At 39.5% G+C, this 21,853-nt stretch overlaps 1 protein-coding gene across 2 annotated transcripts; it reads left to right on the top strand.

Annotated features, from left to right (window-relative positions):
* The first annotated feature begins 5,188 nt into the window (after nt 1-5,188).
* On the top strand, nt 5,189-13,568 carry LOC105044895 (uncharacterized). 2 transcript variants are annotated; one of them, XM_073257545.1, is made up of 6 exons: nt 5,189-5,975; nt 6,068-6,217; nt 6,351-6,536; nt 6,663-6,848; nt 7,400-7,561; nt 13,417-13,568. In XM_073257545.1, the coding sequence occupies exons 1-6, from the start codon at nt 5,370-5,372 to the stop codon at nt 13,429-13,431; spliced, it is 1,305 nt and encodes a 434-aa protein (XP_073113646.1). In that variant the 5' UTR covers nt 5,189-5,369; the 3' UTR covers nt 13,432-13,568. The 2 variants fall into 2 exon arrangements, with proteins under 2 accessions (XP_073113646.1, XP_010921279.1); XM_010922977.4 differs by lacking the exon at nt 13,417-13,568 and adding an exon at nt 13,049-13,340.
* Nucleotides 13,569-21,853: the final 8,285 nt, after the last annotated feature.

The following is a 21,853-nucleotide window of genomic DNA, read 5'->3' as shown; positions in this document are numbered from 1 at the left end:
TAATTCTATGACCAGGGGCATACAAAATCGAGAATTTAGACGGCACGAAAATTTCTCAGATTTGAAATGTCGAGAATCTTCGGATGTATTATTAGTAAGATTACCTAATATGTTCAAAATTTTCTTTTCTGCAATTCTATGCCGACTAGTTCACCTATTTGGTAATTCATCGAATAATATGGTCACTTGACATCCAACCATATAATTACATCATTGGCTAGTACTCGATGATACATTATTCAGTTAACATCCGATTAATAGAAAAGCAAAATAAAAGGCTAACATTCAATTAGCTAAGATAGTTAGTCGGCTTTCACCCGACTGACTAAGGATCGAATGATCCGAAATAAATTAGAAAAATTTTCTCTAACCGACTATGTCCTAATTCGACGGATGTTATACAATGTTCGACTATGTTCCGATTCAACGAAATAATCTACGATTATGTTTCCAATTCAATGGATGTTTTACAAAAACCGACTACTTGACTTAGAAATTTTTTAAGTCTATTTTCTCGATTAAGAGTTTGTAACTTTCTGTCGTCTATCTTACTTAATCCTATCAACTATCTTACTTAGCCATTTCATAGAGACAAGTGAACAAGTAAAGATGGAAAGATTGCAAATGAGGTAAAATTGAAAAAGATCATTTCATTACAAAGAAAAGTTTGGTACCAAGCTAAGGAACAAAAATAAAAATATAGAACAAAAGGCAAAAAATCTAAGGAGTTGGAGGATGGTCTTCTGCGACACCTGCTTCCTCATCGCTCCTCGAGCTTTCTTCTCCAAGAGCATTCTTCGATTGCAGTGCGCTCAGGTCCAACTTGAGTTGTGAACGACTGAGGGCCTTCTTGCAGTCCTCAAACTCGAGTCGGTAGGCGATTGTGGAGCCCTCTGCGATTTTGTCCTCATATTTCTGGGACTCCTGAAACTTGACCAGTGCTTGAGAACCTGCTTCTTGTGCCTGAGTCTCCACCACCAATAATTATTCCTTCAGCTCCTAGGTGGCCTTCTCAGTGTCTTGTCTTTTGTCCCTCTCCTTATTGAGGGCTGCTTCCATCGACTCCATCTTCTTTTGGAAATTGGCCCTCAGCATGTCTGATTCCTTCTTGTTCTTCTTCAGTTGAGACTCCAAGCTCGCGGCCTTATTCCAAAAAGGAGTCAACTCGGTCTCCAGCAGAGCTATCTTCTTCTGATACTTCTTCTCCCACTCTTTAGCAGCATGGAGAAGCTCCTTGGTGACTTCGGCCTGAGCGTTGGTAGTCTGGGGCTTATTTTCAAGATGGGAGTTGAGTCATCCAAAAACGATCAACCCCTCATATAAAATTATTGCGTCGTAACAACTGCAATAAGAAAAAAATCTCATTAAGTTACTTACTCCGTAGATGCAAATAATCAGCAAAAGAAATGATGATTCAACATAGAGAAGGAAAAGCAGTAAACTTACCGACACCAATGATGCATAGGAAATTGAAATAATCTTCGCAACTGGGCTAACCTTTCTTTCTTCTCAGTCGGCAGGCAACATTACCATCTTTATCAACTCCCCGATGAGTCGATAATCTCGGAGTGCTTTGTTGGTTGCATTGATGCGCATTCCGAGTGTGATGTGGACCTCCCTAGAAGAATCCGAGGGACTGTAGTTGGCAGTGAAGGTGGGGGCATTGGAGCTTTCCCTTGATCAGCATCTCTGTGACTCGCAGCTCGGTCGCCACCTGACTCACCTTGAGCCGGTAAGGCCTAGATCGTGCTGATAAGCCTGATCGAGGCCTCGATGATGATGATGTCATCATCTACAAAAATGGCCGGCACAGGAGGTGGTGGCAAAGACTGCTCGGATGGAGGAAGTCGGGGCGACGGCAGCGGCTCTGTGCTCCTTGGCACTCGAAAGGAGGATTCTTCTCTCAATTTTTTCGATGGAACCCAAGAAGGTACATCAGGCTCGAAACTTGGTCTCTTCTTAACAACATGACGAATGGATTCAGTCAAGATCCTCATGCCTACAAGTTAAAGACAAAAGAAAAGTTACCACAAGCAAAGAAGAAAATCGATGAAAAAGACTAAAGATTCATGAAAGAAATCTACCCAAATAACTAGTCGGATTTATTCCAGCGTCGTACAACGATTGCTCCTTGAGGAGCTTTCGTTGTGGGGAAACCTCAATGCTGAATAGAAGGTCGTACTACTTCTGATCTTCTTCTAGGACTACTACATTTTTATTGGGGAAAAGGTTGGGTGTAGTCCAGACCCAATCAAAGTCCTAGGGGTGGTCAGTAGCTACATAAAAGAATTTATTCTTCCATCCGTGGATAAAAGAAAGAAGCCCGGTAATAAACTGACGACGATATCAGAGGCTAAAGAACCACCATCCTCTTTTTTGAGGATGTTTCTTCAGCATAAAAAGTACATGAAAAAGAGAGCTTCTTCGAAATGAAGAAGACGACAAAGAACAACAAAAGAATACAATATTCTAATGGAGTTGGAGGTGAGTTGTAGGAATTACCTCACACAAATCAAAAATATTTACAAAGAAAGGATGAATAGGAATCGGAGTCCCAAGCAAAAGAACTCCTCATAAATGGCAATGTAGCCATTAGAGGGGTGGACAATCCGATCATCTTCGTCAGGCATCAAAGCTCTGTCTCTTTCCTCGATTCTCACTTGAAGGAGCGCTTGACTAAAAAGCAAGGAGTTTAGCATTTTTCTTCTCGTAACCGACTTGACTTTCTTCCTTGGGCTCGTTAAGGCTAATGCTCATAGTGGAAAATCCCATCAGATGCAACCATAGCAAGGCTTATGGCAGGGACTGTTGCTGTTGTGTGATTGTAGCACCCAAGAAGCACCCACGATCTGACATTTCACTACAAGGACAAATCTTTTGTCACTCATGCGATCCTCAGCCGATACCGACTAGAGATGTGATAATGACCCCTTAGCTGTTCAAGATCAGCCTCTGACAACTCAGACATTTCATGAAGAGGCCTAAGGATATTCTCGGAGGCTGGCTATTCGTCCAACTCTTGAGGATCATGACGATCTTGTCAAGAAGACACATCTTCATAATCATCCCGAGAAACATCTTTAGTCTCTTTCTGGACAGTTGGAGTTCGAGAATCTTAGTCTCCCACCATTTCTTATCTCCAAACTCTCTGCCAGATGAAGTCATTCCTAAGACAAAAATCTAAAGAGAAGAAAAGAAGAAGTTTAACCTTAGAAAATGACCGGCGACGATGGAGGGACTGACGATGATGGAGAAACCAATGAGGAGGGAGAAGGTCGACGACGAAGGAGCCTAAGACACCCCAGGAAGACAAATCCTATGCATAGCTAAGGATGGAAACTCTGGACTGGAGGTAAAAGCTCTGGAATCGGAAGAACATCTAAGGGAAAAACAGTCCCTATTTATAGAGGCACTTGACAGCCATGATCAATGCAGAAAATCGCAACAATCTCGAAGATTTAGATGCATGGCAGTAATCTCAGCCAACTATTTTCTCGACTTTTCGATACACCATCATTAAAATTCTACTAGATAAGTCGGATCTTTGTGACAACAAACCAAGCAAATGACCGATTGACACATGGATAACTCATGCTGCTCAAAGAATTATTATTTGGCTGTCCGATCTTCTATCATCATTATGGAAGATTGCTTTAAACAATTTGTGGCATTAATTGCTGCGCGACCTGCAATACAACAGAGCCACCACACATCTCACGAAACAACAAAACAACGACTTACTTCATGAAATGATAAAACGACTAAGATATAACTTCCGAAGCGACAACAAGTGAAGTTCGTCGGAAGAAGCAACTCGGATCTGTAGAGAAATTAGCTCCTCTCATCCAATTAAAGCTACAAAATTGAACTTAGGAGTTAGGGAGCAAGTATTGGGATAGATGTTCATCATTTAGCCGACTATCCCTCATCCTCTCCTTCTTATCGACCAGATGCGTGATAGCTATCTCTCTTCCTCGTCTCTGCACTGATTAAGCATATTATGCTACAAATCGAGCTGATTTAAATGATGGAATATGACCTGATCGGCATTTGACCTATTTGATTCGACAGGCAATCAACATCTAACTTGCGACGTTCGACATATAGTCGGCACCTGACCAATGACTTCTTCGACATTCTACCGACTATCTTAATTCTGCAAATATGAAAATCAAATGACGATTATCCGGCACGAGTATTAACTACATGCGATTGTGGGATGCGATAGTCGCCCACGAACTATCCATTATTCGGTCTTGATGGCGGTTAATGAGGTAACTGCTCAGTAAATATCATAATTCTAATATCCCGAATATTTCGGGACGAAATTATATTGCAACGATATTTTCCATCCTATAAATAATAGTAAGTAAAAAAAAAATTCGACAAATTTTACTAATCAAAAGATTTTATCTCTTGTTTTTTATCTAATACTATTTTTTTTCTCTGACTAATGTAGATATCGAAGAATTTTTGTCGAATAATTTTCGATAAAAAAATTTTTTTTTTACATATTTTCTATCTCTCACTATTCAAATATTACTATTTGGCTCACTGTGGATCATCTCGCTGAAGATCGGCCACAACATGATCAAACATAAGCACTGTCGCCGGAGAGGAATGGGCCATGAACATCACCGCGTTCTTCTTCGAAAAGCAAGTCAAATCTATGCATCTCCTAATAAATCCTTCTCTCGACTGAAGAACAAAAAAGGTCGTAGTTAGGAGAGCGACATGCAACTGACACGAGGAACGAACGGTTTCCTCTTGCAAACAGAAAAGCGGCACGTGAGCAAGCAGGGTACAAGTTTTTTTAATTGATTTCTAGTGGTGGCTGACCTTCGACACGTTAATGGATAGGTACATCGCAACCGACGAAAGCGCTCGATGATGCACCGTAACAAGGAAGAAAGCATTACTTTTTTTTTTTTTTTTTGACAGATCCGAAATAATTAAATTATGTACACCTGGCTTATCACCGGGTAAAGAACGGGGCCCCTCCAACACGCCCAGCCATATCCAGCGCAGAAATTCACCGTCCTTTTGCATGGTCCCATAAATCGACGGTCTTGATTGAAAACAAAAGTTGCGACCCACTCTAATTCTCTCTACCGTTACCTCTTGCGTCACTATCTCGGCTTATCTTCTTGCTCTTCTAAGGCCTCGACCCGTCCATCCCGCTGAGTACGTGACGACCATTGTCGCCGTAGCCAATGATTACATCCCCACACCTGCCGACCTTCCATTGCACGAAATCTCTCACCCACCTCCCCATGCCCGCCTCCTGGAGGAGGACCGGTGAGGAATCCCGTCGACGCCGCCGCCGCCGCTGCTGCCGCACCGCCCCTTAGCGTCAGCCGTTGCCCACCATGGACTCCGGACCGGCCGACTACAACGAGGACGACTTCGAGGAGTACAACCCCCACCCTTACCAGGGCGGTTACGACATTGCCCTCACCTACGGCACCCCCCTCCCCCCCTCCCCCGCCATCTGCTACCCCCTCTCCTCTTCCACCCCCGGTCTTCCGCCACCGCCCCTTGCTGAAGAGCCCAAACCCGCCCCCACTCCCCGCTCCCCGCCACCGCAGGCGGCGGCGCCTATCCCAGTGCCGGAGGCGGCGCCGATCCCAGTGCCGGTGGCGCCAGTTCCAGTGCCGGAGCCGGAACCGGAGCGGCCCCCTCCTTACGACTACGGAACGCAAGGGAGCTATCGGCCGGTACCCTATTTCCCGGATTTCTTCAGGTCCTGGCTCTTTCGGGTGGAGGGGCATTGGAGCCCCTGGGGAAGGGCTCTGGATTACCTCTTTGGGCACGCCCAGGGGTACGGCGAGAGAAGGATTGGGGTCGATAGCTATGGGATTCCTATCTATGCTAACAAAAATCAGAGCAGTCAGTCGATTTCGGTGCAGGTCGAGCCGGCACCGGCTCAAAGATTGGATTTTTACGATGTCCACAGCGAGGAAGCTGACGAAAGTGTGAGTACTGGATCAAGTTGTGTGTTTTGCGGAGTAATTTGGTGTAATAGTTAGTGCTAAGTGTTTGATTCTAGTGATTTGGATGTATATAGTGGTCATCATATGGCGAGAGGAGGGAGGAGAGCTATGGTTATGTGAATCCAACTTATGCTTATGATAGGCGCTACTATGAGCAGCCCCTTTCTATTCAAGTGAGTCCAAGTGAGCACAAGGTCTTCGAAGAACAAGTGTATCATGATCAGGTGAATGCTAATTGCCTCTGTATTTGACACCATTGTGTATTGTACTTGCTTGTTGGTACAATTGGGTATTTCTTGAAGTTAATGTTGTTGTTTTTTTTGGTTCCATTTCTATGATATGTGCCTCCGAATATAGTATTCATCATCGTATGATGAGAGTAATTATGTGACTGATTTGTTTGGAAGTCTGAGCTATGGTTATGAAAGGCACTACCATGAGCAGCCGCTAAATGTTCAGATTGAGCCAATTGAGCAAACTTGGTCTCAGAAGTTGAGTTACAATGATGACTACCAGCAACCGGCATCTCCTGAGTCCAACTGGGTGAGTATGTGATCTTGTCCATGGATCTTATGTGGTTCAGTTGTACAATGCTTGTTGGTGTGCTTTTGGCATATGATAGTTCAGTCTTACTTGTATTATGTCCATTCTATGCCTTTTCATGGATAGCATTCTTCATCCTCTAATGAACGAGGGGGTGAGGGCCATATATTCGGAGATCCAGACTATGCATATAGAAGGCACTCCAACGAGCAGACTCATGGTGATCAGCTCGAGCCTTTCGTGCCATCATGGTCTAGAAATCTGGGTTACCCTGAGTTTCACGGGGAGGAGGTTTCTCACAAGTCCAGCCGGGTGAGGATCCAACCTTGACCTTGCATGTAACATGCTACTTATATGTGCTTATGTTATATGTTTGTGGTGTACGTTTTGGCCCTTCTTGATTTGAATTCAATCTCCAAGATGATTTCAACTTTGTTTGTCTTATACGTTACATGCAAGTTTGGTAGTATTAATCATGTCTACTCAGATATTATTTACGGTTATATTGAATAGGATTACATGTGCTTGTTAAGAAGAAGAACTGTGTTTTCATTGCATTAATTTAGTCCAACCAAGTTCCTTCTTGCAAAATATTCCCCATATTATAAATGGTTATAATTTATTTCAGTTAACATACTTTCTTAACTGAATTGCTCTCATATTTGAGTTACTGTGATGTCTGCTTGGTACAGCATTTCCAAACCCAACTTGTGTGAGAATGAAGCTTATTTAATTGCAATATGTTTAAGCTTGTTGGCAAAATTTGTTATATTATCCAAAGCAAATAAATTATGCTGGTTTTGATCATTATCCTTTTTCATTTTGGTTATTGCATGAGGCATTCTTCATTGTTTGGTGAACAGGGGAATGAGGACGATATGTTCACAAATCTCAACCATGCTTATGAAAGGCATTACCATGAGGACCCCCTGTGTCTGCAGCTTGAGCCTTTCAAGCCATCATGGTCTCAGAATCCAAGTTATTATAAGGTGTATGACGATGAAGTGCCTCCAATGTCCAATGGGGTGAGTATCCAATCTTTACTCTCCATGCAATATGCCTCAGAATTCAGTGTTGGAGTTCAAGTGCACTGTTCAACCTTTATTAAATATTCAAACATCATGAGGTCCTTTCATCTTTGCACTGCCTTTTTGACATGTGGCAGATGGGCCTTGTCCTTGTTAACTATTATGTACAGTTGACTTTAAAAGACTGCTATTATTGATTTAATTAAAGAAAAGTGCTTTTTCCATGCTACATTATCATAACTTGTTATTAGCATTTGTCATTGGACATAAAATTTTCCTTCCATCAATTCTGGGAAAGATTCAGTGTACATTCACATTAGTTATCCAATCTTTCAGCCTAAGCAACATTGGCTTAAAACTCTTACCTAAGCAGCAAAGGTTGGACACTAGGGTAATTTAGGCCTATCTAAAGAAATACTGAGAAATGAGTGATGTGGTTTAGAGAGAAATCTTGTTCTTCTGACAAAACAATTGAAACCCCTTGAGATGATTTGTGAAAGAGAGTCTATTTCCAATACATGGGCAACTGCCTTGTACATTAACATACAAGATGCCAATAGTTTGCTCAATTTTGACATGTGAACTTTTCATATTCTTTGAAAACAGAAAATTTACTGCATGGAGACCCTTAGGTTGAGATAAAGAGGGATGATGAAGAATTTGTAATTTTTTTGGATGTTATATGTTGATATGATGTGCTTTAGCTATGGGAAATATCCGTAATGGGTAAAAGATCGCATAATTATTTTTATCTACATTGATCAGTATCTTTGGTTATCTAACAGAAAAATTTGCAGTGCAACAAATGTGACATTATGCAACAGAAAACGATAAGTGGAACATTGTGGGAAGAAGGTGCGTGGAACTCTAAGGATGGTAACTAGTAGGTTTTGCCTAATACTGATCCAGACCCATAGAAACTAACCAGAGATTGGTCCCAAAAGTGTGTAACATTTCCTAAATCAGAATGCTCTTCTGACACAACTACCATTCTGGCCACAACAAACTTGAATGCAGAGCTAATTCTCATCTTAACTCAAATAGCAGCCCATTCAGATCCTGACCAGGAGTGCTTAATACCCTAGCCTATGTAACATTAACAGTAGCTACCACCTCATGTTGTTTCCCTTGATCTGGTAAAGGAAAATTTAGAAGGATAAGACTTCAGGAATAAGCCTATCATTGCAAGTGGGGAGGCTAAGAGTGGTATTGATTGACATTAACTAATGAGGAGCAATCCCTCAATTATTGTGGATCACCATGATACCAATCTATCAATGATTGTGGGTCACCATGATTGTGGAAGAGGGGAAGGGAGAGGTTCACTATGGAGCAGGGGAAGTGGTGGCTCTTGAGTGGTGGATGATGTTTGTTGAGCTGTTGGTTGGGATGCCAAAATAGATGTTATATATGTGGCTATGGTGAGATCAATGCTCAACTAGAAGGTAATGTTGGCCAATCCCAATGCTCAAAGATCCTAGGGCGTGGTGCCTAGTGTAGGTGGGTTGTTGTGATTAAAGTGATGTTGGACCATGAGGGTCAGCATGTGGCTGACAGGTGAAACTTGGGTTTCCATTGGCAGAAGTTGATTGCCCATGGGTTTCCATCCGCTCTAATTGCTTAGCTCATCTAGATGATTGTATGCCAGGCTTGGTTTCTTGGAGCTCTTTAGAGCATCACCTGCCAAAATGTAAGCTCGGCACTCCAATTGATCAAAGTTGGTTACCTTTTCTGTTTGTTCTCTAGATAAATTGGAGTTGCATGTGTTTTTTGTTTCTTTATTGCTTCATAGTTGCATTATGCATAGATCAAGATGCTTTTGAAGCCATTTTATTTGAAACTAGATCTAGGATTACAACTTTACAGGCAATGATTTTAAGTGCCAGTCTACATTGTTTGCAATTGTATGGTACATCCTAAGCCACATGCTTTCTGGCATCATATTTGGGCTGCTTATTGGACTATTGGTACTAGCCATATTAGCTTGCACCATAGTGTATGATAGATTTGTAGTATACTGTTCTACTAACTGATGTAGTTTATCATTGGATTGAACTGGATATTAGTCCATTCGGTCCTCCCAGAATTTGATTATTTCTTTCGAGTGAGGTTGTTGATTATCCGCTCTCTGAAACTTTCCAAATCTCTTTCAAGCTTTTGCTTATTTAATCCAATATGATGTGAATTTATATTACGTAGTCATTAGATATGTGAAAGTATAAAACATGTTTATATTTGTCAATAATCAATATGCATCTTCGGTATTGCTTAAATTGCTTGATTTGTTTAGTTGAATAATATTAATGTTCAAGTTCTTTTTCTCCAAAAAAAAAAAAAAGGAAAAGAAAAGAGAAAATCATTAAGTTCTGGCTAACATGCCTACTTTCAATAAACTGAAATTAAAAAATAGTATAAATGCAAAGTTGCAAGCAAGACAGTTTCCCTTGTGTATCTTAGCCTGCTTGTTACATTCTTCAGACATTATTAAATTTTTGTGTGCTATGTGCTAATCAATATGCACATCCTGTTGGCCTTTGAGGCCTTGACTGGAATAGGCATGATGTGTGATACGATAATCCTTGTGAGACTGAAGAGGGATTAATAAGTTGGAAAGTTGCTAGACATGATAACTGTATTCATAAAATTTGTGGTGAAATTTCATTTCACTTCATAAAAATGATTCAGAATTTTTCTTTGCTCATATCGGTTCCTAAATCTGAGAGAAATATGTGAATAGTTTTGCTTTGAGTTACATACAATCACATGCCTAGATTAGCATCCTACATTGGCTTACTATTCTTTTGCATTATAGATCCCATTTGTGCAACATGCAGCCTCCATACTAACCACCTCATCCCTAAGTACCTCTTCCATCTTCAATATAAAGAGGCAGTCAATTAGAATGATTTTGAATGGCGATTATCAAATTTATATTATGCTTGTTGATAGTCTGAGTATTAATACCATGATCCCCCGTTTCTTACACAACCTGTAGGTGAACTAGACCATGGATTGACATCAAAGACAGATGAGGATCTGACATTAGTTTTTTCAAAAGGCATATATTGAATGCTGGGGTAATAGGAAAATGGTTGATTTTATGGTGAGAAAGTGATAATACTCTTTATCTTGGATCTTTATATGGAAACGAGCCAACAAAATCAGAGCTAGCTTGTTGGTTAGGATAATTGCTTCAGTTCTATTTGAGTTGCTCATGTAGGTCATACTTGATGCGAGCTTTTCATAAGATGATAAGAACATTGCTCTGTAGATGAATGCAATGAGAATATTGAGATGGATGTATGATAGACTTAAAGGGACAATGTAGAAAGTAGTGTAGCTTAGTTTGGTGCTAGTTTAATCATGGATGATTAAGTCTTAAGGAGGGCCATATTAAGTATTTTTGAATTTAAATAAAAGCTGTAAGTGTAGAAAATGAGGGGAAGATCTGAAAGACATGTTTGCAAGCTGGCAGATGGGATTTTAAGCAGTTGTAGACAGATGACTGTGGAAATGGCCTCTCCAGATATGCTTGTAGGCTGGGTACATTTGACCTGTCATATACCCTACAGTGGCGGGAGCCTCGTGCACTAGGATGCTCTTTTTAGTCATAGACAGGTGACATCCCTTAAATGCAATGATGTCCAAAGTGACATATGCACATGACACTAACAAAATCCACCAATATTATGATGATATTTTTTTTTCCAAACTAAATATGGGAATCCTACCAATTACATTAACAGAATGAATAAAGAAAATAAAAAGCGACCAGAGGTCTGGTGGACATAACATGAAACAAAACAGGACAATTAGAAAGAACGTGGGATGGGGAACTGAAAGAGACTAGGGGCCAGTATTATGATAAAGTTGCTGAAGGGGTTAAGTTGTGGAGTGATAATGAGAAAGACTTTGTAAACAAGAACAAGGTTCCAAACTAGAGGAGGTAAATATGAGAAAAGGGGTTGTGGAGTGATAATGAGAAAGACTTTGTAAACAAGAACAAGTTTCCAAACTAGAGGAGAAAAATATGAGAACATTGAGATGGATGTGTGATAAATTGAGGAAGGACAAAGTTAGAATAAAGTGCATTATATGAACATCTTGGATGGAGATGGAGAAAATGTTGATATGGCACAATCTTGTGTGACAAAGTCTAACAGGAGGCCCATGTTAAAGAAGATTTCGAATATGGATAAAGGCCATAATAAATGAGAAAGAGGAGTGGAAGACTTGATAAATTTGCATGAAAATTTGTAGAAGGGATGTAAGAAAGGTCAGCATTCTCCAGTGATAGCCCTTGATTGCAATTCTTGCTGAAAAAAATGTGAAAACATCATCTCAACTGAGGGATATGCAGAAAGCCATGCTCAGATTAATGGAGCAAACTTCTTAGACATGATTATTTTCACCAGATATTTCTAATTGTCTAGAATATGGCTATGTGGTTCGTCGTAATAATGGATGTAGAATGATTATGACTTTTCCACGTTGTGGTTTTATAAACAGAAGTTCTCTTTAATTAGCTTTTAGTGAGATAACAGGCTACTATGTTAATGATGCGCATGAAATAATCTTCTGGATTTATTTTTGTTTTGGTTGTGTGAGGGTTATGCACATTTTTTGTTGTATGTTCCGAGACCATAGATAACCTCTCCTGCTTTGTAGTGTTCAAGGACTAATATTGTTAAACAAGGGTGACCAATTAGCCAGTGGGCTAATTAGTGTATACCAATAGGTCAGGCGATAATAATGATTGGCGGTGGCAGTTGCAGCAACTAGCACACCTCTTCTTCATCGAGCCATTCTTCCACCTTCCTAAATTTTCACTTTTGTCCTAGTGTGTAGTTTCTGGACTGTTTGCCTCCTGTTTCTTGCTCAGTGCTGGGCGCCAAGCATTCTACAATTTTGTTGAAGTGGCAGCAATATTGGTGTTGCTATCCTTGTAGATTTGGTTTTTGGACTTTTAAGGCATAACAAATAGGTTCATGATCTGATATATGGTAAAAAAAGATATGTATGTATGTTTGTACGTACGTATATTAAAAGCACTTATTATGAAAGTTTGAAGAGCTTTCTTTCCCAGGAGGCCGCCTAAGCAACTAGGCACCCGTGATCCACCACCTGACCTTGCCTAGGCAAGTTGACAACCTTGTTAAGGACATATTGCTTTGGTTGCTTAGCATGTCTGATAAGGTTCCACGTTCCGAACATTTGACCATATCGCTGATGCAATTCATGTACAGCCTCAATTAGTCATACATCATTGTTTAACAGGTGCAAAGCTTGCTTCTGGATCTATACTTGTGATCTCTGAGTGCATTTCTTGCTGCTTTAATTCTTATCTATCACAAACTGATTGTCATCTGAGCTAATATGTCTGAAACAAGATCATTTATAATTTTTCAAAGTTCATTTAAGTTTATATGTATCCATGTTATTCTTGACTCCTTAATTTTTTTTTCTAATTTACCAAATCTACAGGATAACGACTCTGAGAACGATGGTTTCCAATTCTTTTACCCCTTCTAGAAGTACTCGGCCTATGATGAGTAATGTCTACCTCATTGCACTTCTCTTGATAATGTCTATGATGATGAACAATATTTGTCTTGCTCCGCTCTGTGCGAATGTGTATAAACTTTCACAATAATATGATATTCGTATTCTTGCGCTGAAGCAATTTGTAGTCTAGGTAGAATGTGGTGTAACAGTGGTTACCGTGAGTAAATGTACATTCATAGCTAGTTTAATCATTCTTTCCTTGGTTCCATTATGATTAAGTTCAAGAGCATTTCCTTCCTAAATATGCTGCGTCCATTTCAACTAAAATTTTGATCTGCCGGTTACAGATCACGTTGTTATAGAAAATGGAAGAAGGGTAAAAGGGTGGAAAAAGAAGGGTACAGTGGGGAGAGAGGAAAACCACTGAAGAGCAAAATACTACATTGAAGCACCTGAATTACTCTGTGACAGCTATATTTAGCAATTTATTCTTCCATCATCACAATTTACTTGCATATCCTTCGGGTCTCAAAGAATTTAGATGAGGACTACCACTGCAGCTTGGCTCATATAAAACCTTGGTTGCTTTGATAGAGCTTGAATGCTTCTTCATAGATTCATATGCCCTTTTCCAAGTCGTATACACTTGGATGAGAAATCAAGCTCCAACTAGAAGATGTAAAGATTGCTTATCATGTTAATGCACACTATTAAATGTGATTCTCTGACGCTGAACACTACTGTTTGTGAATGTTACAAATTGACAGTATGCATGAACTTTCTAATCAATCAATCACTGGAACAAGTATTTCTTCTCTTCATAGCTCATGTTTTCATATATTTTACTTGATCTGAAGATCTTGTGAAAAATTGGTAGGCATACTTCATATCATTACCCATTCTTTCCCTCCTATCCATCTACTTTGTTGCCAAGCAACACAGGATTCCCGGTTGAATCATCAAAAGGTAGGTGGACAGACAGCTACAGCACTGAATTCAGCTAGATCTTGACGAGGAGTTTATGTAGGTCGCATCTCATGGGCTTAAATATGATAGCTAAGGTGAACCAAACATGCTGCTCTCTCAAGCCTTAGCTTGATCCTTTTTGTAGCTGGACCAAATTATTGGATGTTGATAGTGGTTGTTATTCTAGCAAAGTTGAGCCTTCGATTGTCTGGATTCTTTGATGCTGCCAGAGGATTTCAGACTCCCTTGCTTTTATCTGCAGTCTTCTGATGGTGAGTTATTGAAGGAATCAAGTATGGGCCAAGCTAAGGTGACACTTTGAACTGGGGGAGCAACCAATATTACTGATCTAAGTTTGGTGCAGGAGAACCATCATCATTATATCCTCTGCTGTTGAAGAAAGAACTGCTGCAAGTACACCAGCTATTCCAGTCCAATTAATGCAATTTTTCACAAAACTAGACATTAATGCCTTGGTGGAAAGTGGCATCGACAGAGAATAGAATGAGGGAAAACTGTTCAAAAATGGATTGGATATATGCATTGTGTCTCAGGAGGCACACATGTAAGAGGGTCAATTTGGAGGTCTAATAGTTGAGAAGATAATTTGGAGACCCATGATGAGCATATGACAAGCAAACGATTTTAAGGAATTCTGATAATGTCAGCTTAAATAATAATGCGAAATAACGCCACCGCTGATGCTGTATCTCATAAGCAGCAGCACCATGCAGGGGAGGATCAAAATTTTCAACAGTTTAAAAGATAATTGGGAGAGTAAAGAAGACTGAAGGGTGCCATCTTGCTCAGCTAGTACAGCTTCTCCTTCATTGTACAAGAGATTTGGATATCCAAATCTCTCCCTTGCTACATTTCATGGTCTAATGAAATGTTCGTGATTTTTCTGCTTTGTTCTCACAAAAAATAGAGGATGATTACTTCTAATGTCATAGGTTTAAATTTTAGTCAACCATGTAGGATCCATGTGGACTACTTTTTATGTTTACATTATCAATACAACTACTCTTATTGCTTCTCAATGTTGCTGCTGTAATCATTGGCAAAGAAAAGAGAGGGTAGGGGAGTGCCTTATTATGACAAGGATCACCTAACTAACACTCTTATATCTGTGGACATCTTTGGTGGGCTCATTCCCCACATCGATTTAATTTAGAGAAATGTCTTTATTATCTTTCTGTTAGTTGTTGCACCATTAGGATGATGGTCTGGTTGTGGCCGAGTGCCTGCCCTTTTTTCCATTTCCTCTCCACTAATGGGTATGGAAAGCTAAGGTCTGGTCCTGCAACCTTAAGGCTACAAAGATTGCGAGGAGTACTATAAAGCGATACTGATCAATTTCTTATGGGAGCATGGGTTGGTGCGTGATGGTGGGGGAGTGTGGGAGAGGGTGACCCACACCTTTGGGCCGGATTGGATTTTGATTTCTTGCAAGAAATAATATGCACAACCTTGGAGTGGGTGTCAAAGGCTCCAAATCAACTAGGCCCCGGGGACAGACTCAGGCTGACAGGCCACGGCCAATAATAAACTAATGCCTGCAAGAAGGTGCACATAATTCATCCATATGGTATACGCACACCAATATGTAAGAGAGAGAGAGAGAAGGGGGTGGGGGAGGGATTAGACTTAGATGGGGCAGTTTGGTCGGATTGGGTTAGGTAAAAAAATAAAAAACCTGTCAACCCAAATCCAATTTGCTTATTAAATAGATTAAATATCCAAATCGAATCTAATCATTTTATTGAACATGTAACCTGATCTGATCTACCATAGGTTGAATCAAGTTAGACATTCCAAGCGTAGCCACCCCTAATTAGAATACGCATGCATATTATAGTAGCAATTTTCTCTAAAATGTTAGGAGCCGTTCTTGAATTTTTTGTCAGCCAGATAATTGTATTATTGTTGGTTATTGAGTTGCTAAAGAATTATTTATTTGTTCAAAAATTTTGTAATTTAAAATAAATTATGGATGACTTCTTTGGAAACACTCATCAATTACAAATAAATGATGTATGATCTTAGTTAGCAGTGCTGGTGTTACTAAGATATTGTTTTATTTGTGCCTTCCATACTTGTTTCTAATTAGTTAATGTACACAATTTATTTATTTTTTAGTTACTAGTTTTCTGAATTATGTATAAAGTATGTTTTGCTAGTTATTAGATATTTGATATGCCTTTGAAATTTTCATGAATTTTTAGATTTTGTTTAGTTTTAAATCTCTCTCTCCTATCAAGTTATTCCATAATGGTAAACTTTTAAGTTTTAATCATCATTGATGAAATATTCCTCACCAATGTACAGTGGTGAAGCCATAAAATTTCTCCTGCGTACACTTTTCATGCCTCCAGTTGGAGGAGATGGGAGCATACTGAAAAGACCTTGGACCTTGGTAAAGGCGACTACCTGAAGGACATAAAATATATAGAAAGACACAAAGGCGCATACAAATGGAATCATCAGCTGAGAAAGCAAATACATATGGAATTATGATACCTAAAAAGCAAGACCCATCATTAGATAGCACTTTAAAGCACCATAGGCTGGTTGTTTTGATGGGTTATTTAAAAAATATTAGTGGTGGGGACGTGAGCTTTTTTTGCTGGTTATGTAAAGATACTGGAGGAAGGCAGGAAAGTCCCACACATGGATGTGCACCTTGGAGTATACATCTCCCATATGATCGATGATTCTTATCTGATCTTTAATTGTCCAATTATTCAAGAGAAGCTACAGGAAGGGAGAGCTCAAAAGGTCTGAGAAGAACAGCAATTCTTTCTTTCTTTCCTTCCTCTCTTTTTTTTTTTGGAGCGAAGGAAGAGCAACATTTTAAATAAGCCAATTTGATGAAAGTGGGGAAGACAGGTGCCACAGGCCATGGTCACATCCATCTGAAAGCCACCACGGGGATGGAAATGAGTTGTCTGCACTGAAGCAGTGTTTGGCCCAGCAAAAGATTGCAGCTTTCTCCACCCAACCCCTCACTCCAAGAGAGAGAGAGAGAGAAAATAAAGGGAAAAAGCTCCACCCATTTCCGTCCGTAAAGCTCGGTTGTGACTTGAAATCCAGCTGATGCTCACATGGGGGTTTGGTTCGGTTCCCCTCATCCCCCTCTCACCTTTTCAAGTATGGTGTTGTGCGCTCTAGTACAGAAAAAGGAGCTTGGAGGGATTCCAACTGCTACAAGAGACTTAAAGTGAAGGAATAATCAATCCTAAGACTCATTCAGCCCTCCTTTTCTGCAACTTCTCATGCATAGGCTGTCCAAATATATAGTTAATCGAGCTACTTGATATGTGATCACATTCTCTAGTGAGCAATTGTATATATCAAGAAGGATTGCTGAGAAAAAACAAAAAACTCATCTTAACATAATCCCATATCATCTACATTTGGTGGAGTGAGGTCAGAGAATGGAACAAAATTAACAAAGAGCCCTAATGACCAACCTGCCCTTCTAGGCGGTAGCAGTGCAACGATTCTATGATTCTGTCATTGGTTTAATAGTGCTTAGTTTGCTGGATCTTAACATTTGTATGAAATTGGGTGGTACAAGAAGTGGGGCTGTTATCTTGAGGATTGCCATGTTCAGTGCATCTCACCTAGAGTAAGCATAGTCCAAATTCTCTTTGCATTTAACTTCCATCATTGCAGTAATTACTGTGGTATTGACGGGGGGAAGGTGTAGAGGACAGAGACTGACATTATCACATGGAGCTGAATCAGTGGTGAGGCAGGGTGGGGCGGGGGGTGGTAGATTTAGTTTAATCATCACACCTTGGAGAGGAGCAGCATGTGGTACATCTCCACTGCTCCCTTGATTTATTATGATATGATAAAATCCCTTCAGAGAAAAGGACAGTAAAACATTGCACATGTAAAGCCACCTTCCCCCATGCACTGCTAGTACTATAGAGAGAGGAGAGAGGAGGAGAGAGATTTCACCTCATGGTTGAGACTGAGAAACTTGATAGGAAGCAGAAGAATTGGCCTTTTCAAGTGGCTCTGAAGCTTTTTAATTTTTATCTTCAAAGAATGGGGAACTATGGCAAGGGGAAAAAGAAGAGGGCCAGTGTCCTGAAGTAGTGTTTTTTTTTTTCTTGTTACCGTAGTAACTAGTGATTCAAAGGCATATGGAGAGAGAGAGGAGAGAGAGAGAGAGAGGCCAATCATGCAGGCAAATTGATTATGCCCTGGTGGTGGGCCTCAGTCTCTATTTTCTTTTCAGTCCTGACCAAGACACTGTCCGCGCAAATGACAAATGAATGCTGTCATTGATGATGAGCTCCACCGAGACCACCTCTGCGGCTCCACAAAATAGAGAGAGATTTTTAAACAAGCAAAAAGCCTTGTCATTAGCTTATTTAATTTAAAAGTACGTGCATTTGCATTAATTAATGGGAAAAGTAACCCCACTTCTAGCGTTCCTCCAGAGCAATTCCAGGGTGAGGTTTGTATCCGAATAGCTAAAAAAACATGCTTTCAGGCATCTTAATATGTACTTGCTTTCCTCTGAAGTTATCATCCTCAGTTACTCATCCATGGTATCAAATTGATATGACATTAATATTAGACATTACTGAGCGTGACGTTTAGCACTTAAAACACAAGCTTGCACTGATTAAAAGAATCTGATCCAATCGCAGTCATGACAATTACCTTTTCATCTCCATCTTCAATCCACATTGCTCCATTTTTAGGTTAGAAGAGCCTATTCAGAACACTATATGGGGGTCGCATGAAGCCTATTTTTCTGTAGTCAGAGAAGATCTTATATACAAGTCTTTGTTGTTTGGTAGCAGGTACGGATCAATCCTAGCTATTCCAGTGAAAACTGTGGGATTTCTTCGTTGGATTATGTACCAAGAAGATACTAATCCCATGTGCCATGCACCGGCAAGCAGCGAAACTTGCGGGGAGTCATTGTTTTGTGAGACCCACCTCACGAGACCAACCAACCACCTCCTATTGTAGTGAAATCTCTACAATGCCTTGTGAAGATACTACTTTTAGGGAAGCACTGCAATCCCACATTGGATAACAATAAGTTGTCTAGCATAAGGCCAATATCCTAGGTAACGTGTGACATGTTACCTATCGACCTTGGACAAAGCTGGCCCTATTAATTGCCTATCTCACTCATCCTGCAACATAAACAAAAAGAATTAGGCCATTAATCTTAGATAGGATTATTTAGCAATTAAATTCAATCCTTGTGAGTAGATCATAGAGATCTATGTATCCAGCACATTATAATTTAGATTTTTTGGTTCTATATAAGTTATTCTAGTTCATTTAGGTACCGAGAGAAGGGATAACATTCAATGATTGAGATGAAGAATAAAAAAATGTGCGTGCATACAATAAAGTCTTCAACTTATGATATTCATATCAACCTATGAGAAGTGTGAGCTTACCATTTTAGCATAATTCTTTTAATCCAAGATTTCTATTTTATAGTTTGGATATCAAGGTGGTATATATTTCATCGAATGAAATAAGAAAGGAAAATCAGACCAACCAATGATGTGAGATTTTTATGTAGGTAGGTGGGTGGCTAGCTGGATAGATGGAAGTCTGTATGTGATTATAAATTCTTTATAGATATGACTTAGAACTGGATGAGAAAATTTCTGATTGCTTGTATAGTTGCATAATTTATATTGGTGGCTTTTCAACAAAGTAGATATTCTGTAAGATAGAGAGCAAGGTGATGTGCTAGGAGGAGAATTAATGAAATAATAATATATTATGGTTCTAATTGAGGTGGTTTTGTGAGCTCTGGAGAGGGAAAACGCTTTGATTGAAGCAATGTATTGTCAAGTTTTTGTTCTCTCTATTCATCTACTCATACCTACCATGTCAACTAAGGCAAAGTGTGGAAGTTTAAGCTAGTGCATGGAACCCACTGTGATATGCTAATGAGTTTAAAGAGGCAATAACTAGTCGTATTGTATATGTGAGAGGACATCTGTATGAACTTTAAATAAGTTGTGAAGAAGATGATGTTGAGCAATCAAGGATCATCTTAGTCAACTGAATTAATTCAGGCTACGCATCCCAATCGATGTTATCAAGGATATTTTCAATCAAAGCTAGACTCATCAACTAGTACAATTGAAATGACTAAGATCTCTTTTCTGAGTTATATATATATATAGCTACTCAGAAATCAGCCTTAGAATTCTCATGCCTTCTAGTTTTTATTGCATCGTAAAAAAGAATCATAATCAATCCCGAGTCTGATGTCATAACATGCTATAATTCTTTCAACAAAAAAGTTTTGAGTACAAATTTTCCTAATAATTGAGAAAAGGGCTACATATCAGTCATAATCATCTCTTGATTATATATGTCATTGAACTTAAAGCTTAAAATGATGTTGCTTGACACATCTCAACAAATAACTTATAAATTTTTATTTTTTTCTCTATTCACCGCACACTCGTCTCAGTGATGACCTACTGCAATATACTACGGTGATTGGTGACATATTGTGCATGCAGTACGACAGTACTCTTCTTCTTTTTTTTTCTTTTCCAACTACAAATAATTTTATAGAATTTTATTATTATTATTATTATTATTATTATATTTGGTGTTAGATTGCGTGGAAAATTTGCTTTTGAAATTAGGCATGTTTTTTTCATGTAAATTTGGCACCAAACTCTCCAAATATCTGCTGATGCGATAGGAATAGGTCCATTGCATGGACGATATTTTACTGGAATTCACATTGGGAATGCGATCGCTTCCAAACGCACTTGGTGACAAGCACTGCATCATGCTTCCAACACGACTCTGAAAGCTCGACGTGTACTGCCCTCAGCCTGTAATAGAGTTTATGCTTGGCAGTGGACCTAACCCGTCCTTTCCTGGTCAAACCGAGTTGATGCCAGTGCTTCCTAAATCTAAGCATCGTAATGCACTCCAAATTATAAATAGAGAAGTTTACACTTATTAAGTGGAAGTGGTGCACAAAGATTGGAACCAGCTAACCCCCAACTATTATTCCTATAGACTGAAAGGGAGATGCTTAATAATTCCCTATGCTCGACAAAGACATTTCGGCTCCAAAACAGAGTCCAATTGGATACTTGCAGTCCAAAAAACTACAACCACCAGGGCAATAATGGCTACCATTTGGTCTTCAAAAGCGGCTGAGCTTTTACTCACTCCAAGTCCCTATCATGTAATGTACTTGTAACCACGGACTGGTGTATGAGGGAGTGGGTGTGTAATATTAACATTTGTGAGAGCTTCGAGTTCCAATCCACCACACTGATTAGAGATCCCATGATAAGCTATATGCAAAGCTGTGGACCAATCTTAATCTGAAATTAGGGCTAGATAAGCTTTTCTTGTTGTCACCTGGTGGGGTTACTATTAAAATAAACAACAAGTCTCGGTCGAACAGTAGTAAAAAAGAGTTGGCCTGTGATGGGATATTTTGGGACCTTTCGCCCGTTCTCCTCCCCTTTCATCAAAGACAAACATACATGTCCTTCTTTGATAGGACGTGACGCCTTCTTGGCACCGGATCCGCACTGTTTAATTTTTGTTTTTAATATACGTCGACGATCACACTGGCACACTAAATATGATTCAGGAGGTCAAAATATAAAATATTTTATAAAAATATAAATAAATATAGATAATAGATTTAATTTTTAATATATTCAATAATAAAATTTATAAATTAATATATTATATTATTTATTTTTTGAAAGAGGTATTAAATAGATGTTATGATAGGATGATGAAGAAAATTTCAGATATCATGCAGGAGCGAAC

The sequence above is a fragment of the Elaeis guineensis genome, chromosome 5, assembly GCF_000442705.2.
Source record: "Elaeis guineensis isolate ETL-2024a chromosome 5, EG11, whole genome shotgun sequence".
NCBI classification, from domain to species: domain Eukaryota; kingdom Viridiplantae; phylum Streptophyta; class Magnoliopsida; order Arecales; family Arecaceae; genus Elaeis; species Elaeis guineensis.
Note: the sequence above shows the minus strand (reverse complement) of the source record. Positions and strands in the feature narration are given on the sequence as shown.

Coding starts and splice junctions, on each gene's coding strand:
- LOC105044895 (XM_010922977.4), top strand. CDS start 5,370: ATGGACTCCGGACCGGCCGACTACAACGAGGACGACTTCGAGGAGTAC. Junction 6,537..6,662: donor CATCTCCTGAGTCCAACTGG/GTGAGTATGTGA, acceptor TTTCATGGATAG/CATTCTTCATCCTCTAATGA. Junction 7,562..13,048: donor TGCCTCCAATGTCCAATGGG/GTGAGTATCCAA, acceptor CCAAATCTACAG/GATAACGACTCTGAGAACGA.